Genomic DNA, 13835 nt, shown 5'->3' on the forward strand with positions numbered 1-13835 from the left:
CACCATAGTGTGTTATCATATACCGCAACACTGCTACTTGTCCACCTACATACACAGCCATCTCTAATAAATAGCATCCCAGTTTTACTATCCACCTCTGACGATGCTACAATTCTCAGTAGCCATTCTTTCAAACAGTTCAGCCAGTCAATCCTACTAAATGGATGCAGTTGCTTCTTCCACAAATGCTTAATCTCTATTATGCAGTGAGAAACCCAAATTTAAGCAGAACTTTATCATGCAACGCACCTCCATGACACTGTCTTGGCACACCCCCATCCATGAACCTTGCCTACCAAGGCAACTATCCCATTATATATCATTCATTTCCCTATAACACTCTTAATGCGTCAATTCTCCAACTGACTTCTTGAACAATCCTAACAGTTTGAACTCATGCTGCCAAACTAGACAGCACCAAAAAGAACAAATAAAGATGCAACATATCTCAGAACATAAAGCTTGCTAGGTACTAACGAAAACACATTAGTCCACCTTCCTCACAAAACTATAAACCTACATTCTCTCAAGTGACCCCCCTCGCTACCTTTGTTTTTGTAGAAGCATTCGAATGCACATCAAGAATCCAATATACTCACATCAAAAAATGATTATATGCATCCTTTGCATGCGGAGCTCCAGGTCCAAGTTGCATTACATAATTTCCACAATAGCATATTTACATTTCTGCCACACAGTAATGAAACACCTAATGCCTATATATTATACAGCAACCATGAATTTTCTGACATACTAGAACAACATGTCTTTAGCATCCCAAGTCCTAAATCCTGACCTGACCATCACTGAGTCAGGAAGACTCATAATATCTCAAGCATCTAATACACAGAAAACATCACAGAAGACTTCTGGATAATCATATCATTTAATCACATTGGTATTTAGCTAATTCAAATTTAGTGAACCAGTTCATCTAGGAACTGTAAGCTAAAACCAACATATAGTCAAAAAAAAAAAAAACCATTTAAAATTACGAGCAACAAATTCCAAGCTGCTAATAAAACAATGAATCAACAATTCTCATCAGCAAACAAACACAGTATTAAGTCATTTAACATGATTAAATCTCAAATTCAAAGAAAAGAAAGCGCATCCACACAGCCAATTCAATTCACATATTAGCTGAAAAGAAAATTACAAAACTACCATAAACATTAACCAAAAAAAAAAATTATGCAAATTCCAAAAGACAGTCAATCAGTCAGTCGGTCAAAAAACCTTTTAATCTGACTACACATTATTATCAACAACCCCAACAAAAACCCACGAAAGTTTCGCAAAAAACAAACATACCCAGATCTCCAATTTCACTCAGAATCAGCAGAACCGGAGAGGCCCAACTTCTCCGTCTCGAGTCGTTCAAGTGCTTTCTGATGAGCCCAAGTTTCAATAGTGAGATCAGGCTTAGCGTTGAGACCAACACCAAGGATCACAATCGTTAAGAAGCTAGTGATGTAGCAAGGCAACTCCCAGTCTTCCCATTTACGAGGCTGTCCAGGTGGTAGTGGGGTCCGATTGAATAAGTAACCTTTCGGTTGTTCCTCGTGTCCCGGCGATGTCCATCTCCCAGATGATGCTCCGCCGCGGGTTCTGAGGGCGGAGGAGATTCGGTGGCGGAGCATGGAAGATGCCGTCGTGAAGGGCATTGTTTTTGGGTTTTCTGAGAGAGGTGTGTGAAGAACGTCCACAGAAGAGAGTGTGGTTAATGCGAGAAGTCTGTTTTGAAGGTATTTTGGGAATAAGGCAAAACAGCGTCGTTTTTCAGTCTGATTGTGTTTATTTCTTTTAACATTTTTAATTGGAAAATTATAAAATGGAAATTAATATAAATTTAATTATTATTAATTAAAAATAAAATAAAAGGGATTTTTCTTTTATTATACATCGCCTCATAAAATATTATTTATTTCAATAGTATTTTTTTTTCCTTTTATTTTTATATTTTTAAATTTATATTTCTATTTTGAATTTTATATTTTAAGATTTGATTTATTAAAAATTAAACTTCATAATTTATTGTGATTTGTTTTATATATGGTTAGTTTAGTTTCATAACTCGTATTACGAGTTTAACGAATTAACTTAGTTGACTTAGGTTTTTTTTTCCTTTAACATTAGATTAATTAGGAATTCAACTTCTTGGTTTATTTTAATCTGTTTTTTATGAGATTATCTTAGTCTCATAACTCAAGTCGTGGGTCTGGCAAATTAACTTAATTGACTCAGAGTTTTTTTTTTAATTGACATTTTTTTTAAAAATTTTATTCTTTAGTATTGGATTGATTAGTAATTAGGTTTCATGATTTATTTTTTTATGATGTTATCCTAATCTTATGACTAGAGTCACATGTTTTGTAGGTTAACCTGGATAGACTTAGATCATTTTATAGTATTTGTTTTTAAATTGATTTTTTTTTCAATTTCATCCTTCAACAATGAGTTTATTGAAAATTGAGTTTCATAATTTATTTTGATTTGCTTTAAATAGGGTTATCACAGTCTCTTGATCTTGATCGCAGGTTTCGTAGGTTAAGCCATGTTAGCTCAAGTCATTTTTTCTCTTTTTTTTATAAGAGATTATCTCAATTTTATTATTCAAGTCAAAGGTTTGAAAGGTTAACTCAAGTTGATTTTTTTTGTTTTTTTATTATATTTTTTCAATTTTACTTTTTAACATTGAGTTGATTAAGAATTGAGTTTCATCAATTGTTTTAATTTGTTTTATATAAGTTATCATAGTCTTATAATTCAGGTTGCAGATTGGTTAAGTTAATATAGATTGGTCCAAATCAATCCAATATATTGTTCTTTCAATATTTTTTTTTTTTAAAAAAAATATTAATTTTTATGAGTCAAATTATATTTTTACTGGTCATTTGAGTTGTTTTCTGCCCTATATTAATTAGGTCACATTATATTAATCTCCTCATTATTTAAATGTTTTTTCTAAAAAAAAATATTAACAAAATCTGAATATTTCTTTTATATGTTAAAAATACTGATTTAACTCGAAACATATAGTGTGAAAAACGACATAATCATCTCTATAGTTATTTTGAATGTAGGCCAACCAACCCCTTTTAAATTTCACAGCCTTTCTCTATTACACATTTTATTTTATATTTAGTCTAGAAGCCAATGCCAGCTTCTCATTAGCAGTATTTTTCTACTTGCTCCTCATCCATACCATATAAAACGCAACTCTGGTCATCAGAAACATATCCAGCTTCCTTGAATTTCACCAAGAATTCCTTTACCTTCGAAAATACCTCTTCTCTCCAAGGATGGGACAGGTCACTTGCATAAAAAGGATGAAGGGTTTGATCATCTTCAATCCAGCTTCTTCCAGTCTCCTCCATCACAGCTTGCCTTCTCCATCATCAACTCCCTCACATTCCTCACATCTTCCATCCTCCTTGCAGAGGCATATGAATTTGAAGGAATGGCACAGTTCCCAGCATTTTTCAGGCCCTATTTCTACCGTATGGCGACCCACAAATTCATCAAAATTAGTGTTTGAATGGACTCTACAAGCACTAAAAGCGAACCCCAAATAGCAGCGGTAGGGTTCAAAAGGCATCTTTTTGATAAAAGCAAAAGCACTCGGCCAGCACGCGCCCAAGCAAGTCAACTACTCACCCATAATGCTCAATCTCTGCTTCGACCTCATCGTTCCCCTCCACCATCTCATCAAAGATTTCCAGCCCTTTATCTTCCAATCCTCCATGGCTGTAGCCAGATATATAGAACAGCCAGAAAAGTGACACTGTCAGGTTTGACTTTACTTTCTTCTTCCATCAATTTGAAAAGTTCGAGCACCTGATCTTTCCCGCAAGCATTGCATTCCATGAAATAACAGTTCTCTCAGGCATGCTATTAAAGATCTTTCTTGAGAAGTTAAGGTTTCCACATTTTGAGTGCATATCAATCAGAGAATTCTGTAGATCTACGTACGTAAAAGGGCAATTCACATCTAAGCACATGGCTGTGAACTTGTTTGCCATATGATGCAATGTAGAAAGCCCAGAAAGTGCACTGGACACGCTAGCGTAGGTAACATAAGCCCTTAATTACGTTTGAGGTTTTCTTTTCTTTCTTTCTTTCTTTTTTGACATCTTATGTTTAAGGTTTACAAATCTTGAAGAGCAGCAAAGTAAAATGGTGCTATTTGAAAGGATAAAATGTGTTCAGCCCTCTAAACTACTGGTTGAAGTACGATCAGTCCCTAAACAAATTATTAGGAAAGGTAGTCCTTGAACAAAATTTGGCATTTAATCACATTCCTTGTTATCTAAAACTATATATGATTAACTATGAACTAAAAAAAGAGTTCCTCCTCCTCACGGAATATTATTTTTTGAAATGGTATTTTGTCTTCTTTTTTTTTCTAATTAATGTTTTTTTTATAATTTTATTTTTTAATATTAAATTTATTTTTTATTAAGTTATTATACTCTGATCATAACATGGATAGCATGTTTAAGAGGTTAATCTAATTTGACGAGTTAATCCTATTGACTCGAGTTTTTTTAATTAACTTTTTTTTTTCTAATTTCATCCTTTAATATTGGGTTGATTGGAAATTAGACTTCATGATTTGTTTTATTTACTTTCTATCATATTATTTTGACTTTATGACTCGGGAATAATGCTTATAGGGTTAACCCGAATAGACTCGAGTTGTCTTTTTAATTGATTTTTTTCTTCAATTTCATTATTCAACACTTGGTCGATTGAAAATTAAGTTTTATAATATGTTTTTATTTATTTTATATAAGGATATCTTGGTCTCATGATCAAAGTAGCTGGTTTTTGACATTTTAACCACAATTAAATTTATTTTTTTTTTACTTTTTTTTTTAGAAATTTTTTTGATTTTATAATTCAAGTTATAGGTCATTTAACATTGAATTTTGTTTTTATTGGCCTGTTACCATCTCATTACCAGGTTAGATATCACCCTCTTTTGAACTCAGTATCGCAGACAGGTTGTCACATAAATAATAGGCTCTGCTCTCCCCACCATGACGGGTCATAGTATCTTGTGCTAATGATTATGTTTAAGAAGGTGATGTGACTTACATTTCCTGCAAAATAATTGGCAATCCTGTAAGAGTTAGAATAACTAACAATCCAGCAACGTTCCTCATTTGTTACCGGAAATCATCTTGACGAAGGTGGTGTTTGGCAATGTGGCTGCGATGAGGTTCACCCTCAGCCACACATTTTAACGTTTGGTAAAGGAAACAAACTTGATTTTAGATGGTAGGGTCCACTAATTTTTGCTGCGCAGCCGTAGAATTTGAGAAGCAGCATTTTGCTGCTTCTCGTGGCTACTTTTAAGAACAGTGGAGCATGGCTTCACTGTTGAAATACTTCGCAACAGGTCCTACGTAGATGCCCGGCAGCTTCAACAATTCTTCGAAAGGAGGCAGCCTTCTTTGTTAGCATCGAGTTCACTCGTCACAATGTTCCTTATTCTTTGATTTTTTTTTTTTTTTTTGAAAACTAGCGAGAAAAGTTTAGATTTTTTTTATAAAAACAAAAACAATGAGAAAAGTTTAGTTTTTTTCCCCAGAAAAACCAGTGTTGTTAATCGTGAACAATATTTTTTTTTAAAAAAATTAGTTTAAGGTGAATTAAATTTACTCGTATTGTAATCTGAATTTTATTCCTGATAATATTTTGCCTAATTTTATTGCAAGCTCAAAAAATCATATGGAAACTGTAGTTCTTATCGAATGACTTTTGTACGTAATGAAATTGTAAATTTTTTTTAAAAAATTGTGTTTAATATTATTTAACAACACTACATAAATTAGAACGATATCGCATGATGACGTAACATTTGTGGAATTTGATCGCAATTCCAATAATAAAGATATCACAATCTTTATTATTTAATAACACTACATAAATTAAAAAAATTAGTTTTTGTTGTTGCGCGCTTAAAAAATCATGGAAAATATAGTCCTTGTTGGATAGATTTCGTATGTAATTACATTGCACATAGTTTAATGGAATAATAAAAAATATTTGATATCAATATTATTTATTTCATGATGTAATAACAATAGTTAAATCTACAATATTTAAATTAAAAATAATATATATATATTAATTATTTTATAACCTCAATTTAAAAAGCATTTTTTTAACCAAACACATAAAACTACTTTTTGTTCAACCTTAATTTCAATCACAGTTTTAACCAAACATATATTTTTTCAAACCATTCTCAACTAAAAATATTTTTTATAAAAACATTTTTTTTAAAATCACAACCACAATTGCAACCACAATACCAAACACACCCGAACAGGCTTTGCAGTTGAGCTTTCATCTGTCAACAGGACAGTACTTTAATTTAGGTGGCCATCAAATGTAGGGATTGTCACATCAACTAGCCACAGCTCACTTGAGATATAGCAGGGATGAATTCAAATTATCAGACAACAATATTTCACCATCAAGGACAAGGGTACGATCAGTATTGTTAATTGAACTCAGGTCCCAATTACAGCCAAAACATAGCTAGTGTCTCAGTCCATTTCATTCGCGGCCATGGTTTTTTTAATTTGGTAGACAGACAGACGTCATCCACTCCATATAGCATATCTGATAAACCAGTCAAAAATCTATACAGGTATAATTCCGAGGAGTGTTAATTAATTGGTCAGATTTTAGATTTGATTTTTAAAGATTATCAATTCGAATTTCATAAATTTTATAAATCATTGGAGACTTACATGGTCGTTAATTTTAAAATCTGTAAAATTAGTTAAAGTACATATAAATTAGTTCAAATACCCATAATAATAATAATAATAATAAAAAAGAATAATCAAACACACCAAAGATAACCGTATCAAATTGATAACATATAGCGAATCAGCGTAGGTTTTCCTTTCCTTGGAGAACATATTCTCCTCAAAATGATCACTTGATCAACTTTAAGAAGTCCGGGTACCAAAAAGGATTTTCCATATCTACATCCTGCGAGAATGGAATCCTTGTATAATAAAAAGTCTACTTTTCTTAAGATAAAAGGATGGAAGATACAAAAATAGTGGCAGCAAGGTAACTATGTCAAAAAAAGGACATTAATTGAAGTTTTTGTCATCAACGAAAAATGAGCATGGTTTGTTAACCATAACAAAATAATCCTCTAACAAATTAATTGCAAGATGATCCTCTTACATATTTTATTGAAAATACTGTAACGTAAATCCAAGTCCATGGCATTTTCTTTTCTATGGGAGAGTATTATAGCATGAAAGAGAGGTTGTCTTCTCTTTTACTAGAGTAATTTGATATCGAAACATTGCCGTTTTTACATCCAATGAACCCAGGAAGACATGGCCTCCTCTCATCCCCCAAGCAAGCTCCGGTGGAATTCCAACTCACCGTCACATTCTTTCTTTTGTTAAACCTCTTCACAAACTTTAATCATTGACCATCACCAACCCTACATCTGACTTCTTTTTTAATGAAATACGAAAAATTTATTAACCAAAATGTTTTAACATTAAGAAACTGCTCAAAACACACGGAAGAAAGCCTATTACATGCATTGAAAATATTATTGCATTCAATTTGTAAGCGCCAAGGTTGCATAATATTTTTTTCCTTAAATCCAAATAATAATATTGTAAAAATCTCTGTAGAAGCATTCCTTTGGGATCTTTTGTGGGTTTCTTGAGCTTTGCTTTCGACTGATAACTCTTTCTGTTGTTTTGGTCTATATGCAGCTTCTATTTTCAAGGAAAAAAAACGCTATATACAACTTGTATTTTATATTAATAGTAAATCTTGTTTTTCAAAAATATATATATATATTAAAATAATATTTTTTTATTTTTAAAATTTATTTTTAATATCAGTATATCAAAACAATAAAAAAAACACAAAAATAATTACTTTAAAATAAAAAAAAATAATCAGAAAATTATGAAACAATGGTTGGGTCAGCCGCTGCTCCAAACATTCCATATAAAATCATGAACTGAAGTGTTTGCTACTTCAAGTTCTGATTTTTGGGGCTGGTAAAACTCAAATGGATCCTGAAACTTGCAGCGTGAAAACCTTACAAAGAGAAGAATTTAGGAGGAAAATTAAGATGCGGTAAAAGGTGGCGGCTTTCATAATAGTTAACCGATCATTGTTCGTTTCTACAATATGAATCACCAATCATGTCGCACATGAAGCATTGGATTGAATGACTCTCAAATGAGTTAGTATAGATATATGTATGTAGTAAATCATATATCGATTTATAACTATACAAGAGATACGAGCTGAAATTTCTCATCCCCAGCTAGAGAATTCTGGATTTCCAACTGAAGACATGGAAAACCAGATTAAATGTTTGAGGCCTCCTTTCCATTTCCTGCTAACTGCTAATATTGATATATACAGTACTAGCTACTGGTGGAGCTTCATTCTGCCTTCCATTTTCAATTGATTGGAGTGCAGAGATGCTGCATCACAACGACAATTTAAGTCAAGGTTCAATCTATTCATGTTTGAAACAAAAAGGAGTGACCTAGTAACTTTTCCATCTTATAAAGAACTCAGAAATGTTAATGATCATAGACACCAGATTCCACCGTCCATGTTTTAACAGTCGCCATGGATTTTGAAGTAACGACTAGCAAAGCTAGAAGCCAGCAATCAAATTCCCTTGCCAGTTTTAACATCCAAACATAAAATGCTCTTCTATTTCATGTATACTTCAAATCTTAATAAATAAACATTTTTAAAAATTGGAAAAATTACTTGCATGAATTACCTTTTCTATGATATGATCTTTTATTAAACAGTGTTCATTTTCTTCTAAATGCGCGAGCGCGCGCGCGTGTGTGTGGGGGGGGGGGGGGAGGGGGGCTTTTCTATACATAAGATAGGCGGACGTCATGAGATAACGAGGGATGTTGGTTTCTTTCATTCTTTTGTTTTTCCTGACAAAATATATAAAAGAATAAACTAGCATGTAATCTACCTGAATTTGCTGAAGAGTCGTAACTTAAAAGAGAGTTCTCGGGAGTAATGAAGTTATGGCTGTCTTCTTCTCTGCCCCAAATTGGCTGGTGAAGCGCATCAAACTGCCAGTGCTGTTGGAACTGGTGTCTGTTTCCATTGACTTGGGCTTCTGGCCACATCAGAGGCATTAGCATGCCGGGGAAGTTACTGTCAATTAGAGATCCACTCTGCAAGTTTAGAAGGAGCAGCAAATTAGCTAATTCATATACATTTTTACTGCATGAACTTGTGGAGATTATTAAGTAAATGAATTATAATTACCAAGGAAATGTTTTTATCAAGGAAATAATTTAAATGAAGCATCAGGATTTCATTTAAATTACAGATCATGGCATGAAATGCCACAATGCCTGGGAAAATTCAGTGATTTCAAATGTACAGGGTAAATCAGCAATGCCAGAAACATAACCAGCAAATACAATAGGCAGGTAATGTGTACTTTCTGCGGAGATATAATTGAATTGGACCTTAGACCAACCGTTCCAGAACAACTGCACAGTTGAAGGTAAAAATTTATGTAGATGGAATGGCATGGTCCCAAATTTGACCCAACGCTTTGCACGTAATAGTGAAGGAAAACTGTCCTATCAGGAAACAGATGTAAATTTACTGTGATAACTGTATCATAATTACAAAAGCTTACTTTTTTGTTTCCAACTACTTAATAAAGCACCGGCAAAATGCTAATAAAATAGACATAACAAGTAGGCACTGAAAATCTAGAAATCCAATAGAAGTAGAAGTGTTTCAAGGTGGTGAACAGCTGATGCACCAGAGCGGATTTATGAAGGGTATATAGAAATAGCTCAACCAGCATGCAGCTACACAAGGTATAAACTTTTGCTGTGCTGTGACACAAAACCCAGGAGGAAAAATAGAAAGGCAAAAACCGATACTTACTTCTGCAGCCAACATGCTGTCGAGATTGAAATCAATTCTTGGGTTAACTGCTGCAAGTCTCATTGATAAGAACTGGAACCAAAGAATCGCACAACCAGAATAAGATCATGGCTTTGAATTATGGAAGTAGGTAAGCATGCTAACATACACAGAGATGATACGAGCTTGACAATTCCAGAAGTTTTGCATCTATACACAGAGATGATACAAAAAATGGCATCCAAAAAAATCAATAAATCTAGTGGTCTAGAATTATAGATGTTGCAGCTCCTCAATGAGTGGGCACATCAAGTGGTCGAATTTGACATCCTTCTCCCATTATCCAGTGGTCTAAGTAAAATAGGGAAACCCCCATCTCCCTTCAAATAGGGAAACCACTGAATTATAGATGTTGCAGCTCCTCAATGAGTGGGCACATCAAGTGGTCGAATTTGACATCCTTCTCCCATTATCCAGTGGTCTAAGTAAAATAGGGAAACCCCCATCTCCCTTCAAAAACTGGAATCACCCTTTCCTATCCTGTTAAGATTATTTAACACCTGCCCAACCCACCCAAGAACAGTTGATCTAACTGCTGCTGTTTACGAATCCTAATATTCCCCATCCCCACCCCCAAAACCAAAAAAATAAAAGGAAGAAATTCTCACCTCCACTTGACATTGCAGGGACTGCACATGATTGATAATTTCATCCAAAACCAATGCTGTACCAGAAATCTGCATAGAAAGATAACTTTCAATAGCTAAGACAAGTTGTAATTTAAAGAGGAAGCAAGCTGCAATGATCCAGGGGCAGCTAGTTAGAGATAATCTCAAGTAAATAATTCGATCACATCAAAGCAAAGAAGACATGTATATAACTAGACAGGTGAGATATATATATGTTTGCTTACAGTTACAGAGACCACCATGCCAGTTAGTTATGATGACACTAATATTATTTGTATAGACAAAAGGATTGGGCTTCATTTTTTACTCTTTCCACTTTAAATTGAAAAGCAATCCTAGTTAAAAAAAGACAATGATCAAATACAAGCATAACAAGCCAATAATCAATCTGAAGATAAGAAAGCACTAGACATATTTTTGCTGGCAGCATTACATGGGTGTAACTTTGAAGAACTTTCAACTCGGTAGTATTAAAATTTACACCATGAATTACAGCAAAGATATAGCAACAACATCTAGCAAGAAAGAGACAACTTGATCAAAAGTTAAGGTTGAACACTGATTAATCCGCACACTCTTATGACAACATATTCAGTACTTGAAGAAATTTTGGTGAAGCCCACAAGAGCCCCTTATAAACTACTTAGGTGCATGTGGAATATAACATGAACTTTGGGATTCAATAAATAATTCGTCTAGAGACGACACAAAAGGGGCATGCCAGTTATGGCCTTTTGCTCAATTAATCCCAGTTAGAGTCGAAGCGCATTTACATAATACATATGGTCCCAAAACTAACTTATGGTTTCAATTTCACGTAATAGCCTCTTATGCTGTACGTGCTCATTTTATAAGAGAAACGCAAACGGAAGCAACATGCATGAGAAGCATCTACAGCGCAGTCACGTTGACAATTAAACTTCTGTTACTTTCTGAAACTTCAGAAAATCACAATTAGTGGTCCCAAGAGGGCCAAGAGGGAGGGTTATCACTGGTTATTGTAATCTATACGTGGTCAAAATCACTTTATTCAGACAGGAAGCAAAATATATCCATGTTGTCATTCCTTTTATCAGGAGCTAGATGGGAAAAAAGAAAAAAAAAAACCGTCTATTCTTTGTTTTAACAAATTATATGGGTTTGATTATCAACAATCACATCATGTCTCTTTGCAGTTAGGTCTAGAAAATTAGGCACACAAACTCTCCCATGGATGCCTTTTGTCATTTTTTTCATTGTCCATCAAAGATGGATACCAAACTTGTAAGATAAGTTGGTACCATTCACCTTTCAAAGTGGGACCAGATTTTTTTATGTCCAAGGAGATGGGACCCGATCAATATATACAGCAAGAATATTAACTGTTTCCAGGCACCTCCAGCTAGTTTCCACACAATAAATTTCTAGTCCAATCCCATAAGGGCATTCCTGTCATTTCCATGAACTTTAAGGTCAAACTTTGAGAAAATTTTAAAGGGTCCTTTGGATCATTTTATTGGAACACGGACATCCTCCCCACTGAATCACAGTCCCAGAACCCATGAAATGACCAAACTATCCTCAAAAGGGACCTCTGACAAGCAAAAAGTGGGCAAAAAACAAAAGGAAAAACCACTGAAAACAGATAAATTTACAAAAATGCCACCATGAAACCCAGATAACACTTTTCTTGGTGCAAAAGCAAGGACAACTTTTTCTTATGTAAAAAGGTGACAATGACAAACCCCCCTTAAATTAACTCACATATAATCCAAAATCCCAAACCCGCTTTTAAGGTAATCATAATTAAAACAAATCACAATCAAATGATGATTAATCACAATCAAATGATTAATTAAAAAGACAAAACACCAACATCATTACCATATCTTGCTAACTAACCTTATTGCAGCCTGGTACCAGTTCTTGTAATAACTTCATTCTTTGATTAATCTTCTCTCTCCTCGCCTAGAAAAAAAATTAGCACATCAATTAATTTCCATTTAATCAACTTCTTAATAATAATCAAATTAGACAAAATTAAATCAAATTACTCTTTCTGCTAAGCTATGGCTATCTGTTGCTTGTCCCCGCCGAGCTCGAACATGAACGTAAGGCAGCTTGTCTTCTTCTTGTTGAGAGCTCTCAGTTTTGCTCTTCTTTGGTGCTGCTTTAACCTAATTTCACAACAATTGATCTCAATTCAACACATAATTCACTAATTTGCCGCAAATCTTAAGATTCCCTCGAAGAAACCCTAATCTTTACCTTCTTCTCTCGTTCCTTTCTCTTCGAGGACGGCCTTGCATTTGGCGCCGAATTATCCACGGTTGGATCAGAGACCAACGGATGAGATGAATCAAGGTAAGACCCCGTCTCTAGTGGCTCACACTTAACGGCTGATGCTTTCTCGAGATCCTTCGAGCTCGAGTTTGACGGAACGGAGCTGGAATCCGTTGAATTACTACCGCCATTAAAAACGGGGAATATGGCGGGAGTGTCTGAGGGAAAAGTCAAGTTCGGGTACTGCTTTTGACCTGAGTCCGAATGAAGCAACTCCACGGCTTGATTAGCTGGTAATTCTAGTAAAGCAGTGAAAGAACTCGCGTTTTCTGATGGCGCAGTGATTAAGTGACGGATATCTTCACCGAGTTGGAAGGAATCCAGTCCGGTTTCGTCAAGCTCGGGTCCGGATCTAGCTCCGGATGCGGTTGTAAGATCCATTTCCTTAATTTAATTTAAGAAGGTCAGTTTATAGAGAGGCAGAGGGTCAAATGATGGAGTGCTCGGTTGTCTGTTATGAGTTCTGTTGTGGCGTGTTTGGTTTCAGAGTATACAGAGAGTTTTTGATTATTTGAGGGGAGAAAGAAGCAACGTTGGTGTTGTGGAGGGTGAGTGTTTAAGCTTTAAATAAATAAATGGGAATTTCTAGAGAGGGGGGGGGGGAGGAAGTGAGTGAGGGTGTTTATAGAGAGAGAGAGGGGTTGTGATGCTGGGGAGAGTGTACAGTTCTTAACGGTACAGTTCGATTTGGTGAAGAGGAAAATAGACTGGAGGCCTTGGGACCCACTGGAAATTTACTGTAGGGAGGATCAACTCCTTGTCAAAAAGGAAGAGTAAAAGGGACGGCTCGGGACTTGAGAATTGATAGCGTAGAGGATCAACTATCTTATAGTCTAGAGAGACTGTAGAATCTCGGTAAATTCTTGAATTTAAATAAAATAA

At 34.7% G+C, this 13835-nt stretch overlaps 2 protein-coding genes across 2 annotated transcripts; both read right to left on the reverse strand.

Annotated features, from left to right (window-relative positions):
- Positions 1-1328: 1328 nt before the first annotated feature.
- LOC118032674 (uncharacterized) lies at positions 1329-1667 on the reverse strand. Its single transcript, XM_035037444.2, has one exon. The coding sequence runs from the start codon at positions 1665-1667 to the stop codon at positions 1329-1331; it is 339 nt and encodes a 112-aa protein (XP_034893335.1).
- A 6461-nt stretch (positions 1668-8128) lies between these two features.
- LOC118032673 (transcription factor bHLH48) lies at positions 8129-13610 on the reverse strand. The gene is made up of 7 exons (XM_035037443.2): positions 12879-13610; positions 12665-12787; positions 12513-12578; positions 10611-10679; positions 9964-10035; positions 9023-9230; positions 8129-8501 (listed from the first exon to the last, which is right to left on the reverse strand). The coding sequence occupies exons 1-7, from the start codon at positions 13332-13334 to the stop codon at positions 8446-8448; spliced, it is 1050 nt and encodes a 349-aa protein (XP_034893334.1). The 5' UTR covers positions 13335-13610; the 3' UTR covers positions 8129-8445.
- Between the last annotated feature and the right edge of the window lie 225 nt (positions 13611-13835).

The sequence above is a fragment of the Populus alba genome, chromosome 6 (genome assembly GCF_005239225.2).
Source record: "Populus alba chromosome 6, ASM523922v2, whole genome shotgun sequence".
Lineage (NCBI taxonomy): Eukaryota > Viridiplantae > Streptophyta > Magnoliopsida > Malpighiales > Salicaceae > Populus > Populus alba.

Coding starts and splice junctions, on each gene's coding strand:
- LOC118032674 (XM_035037444.2), bottom strand. CDS start 1,667: ATGCCCTTCACGACGGCATCTTCCATGCTCCGCCACCGAATCTCCTCC.
- LOC118032673 (XM_035037443.2), bottom strand. CDS start 13,334: ATGGATCTTACAACCGCATCCGGAGCTAGATCCGGACCCGAGCTTGAC. Junction 12,788..12,878: donor GAAAGGAACGAGAGAAGAAG/GTAAAGATTAGG, acceptor TTGTGAAATTAG/GTTAAAGCAGCACCAAAGAA. Junction 9,231..9,963: donor ACAGCATGTTGGCTGCAGAA/GTAAGTATCGGT, acceptor CTAAACTTGCAG/AGTGGATCTCTAATTGACAG.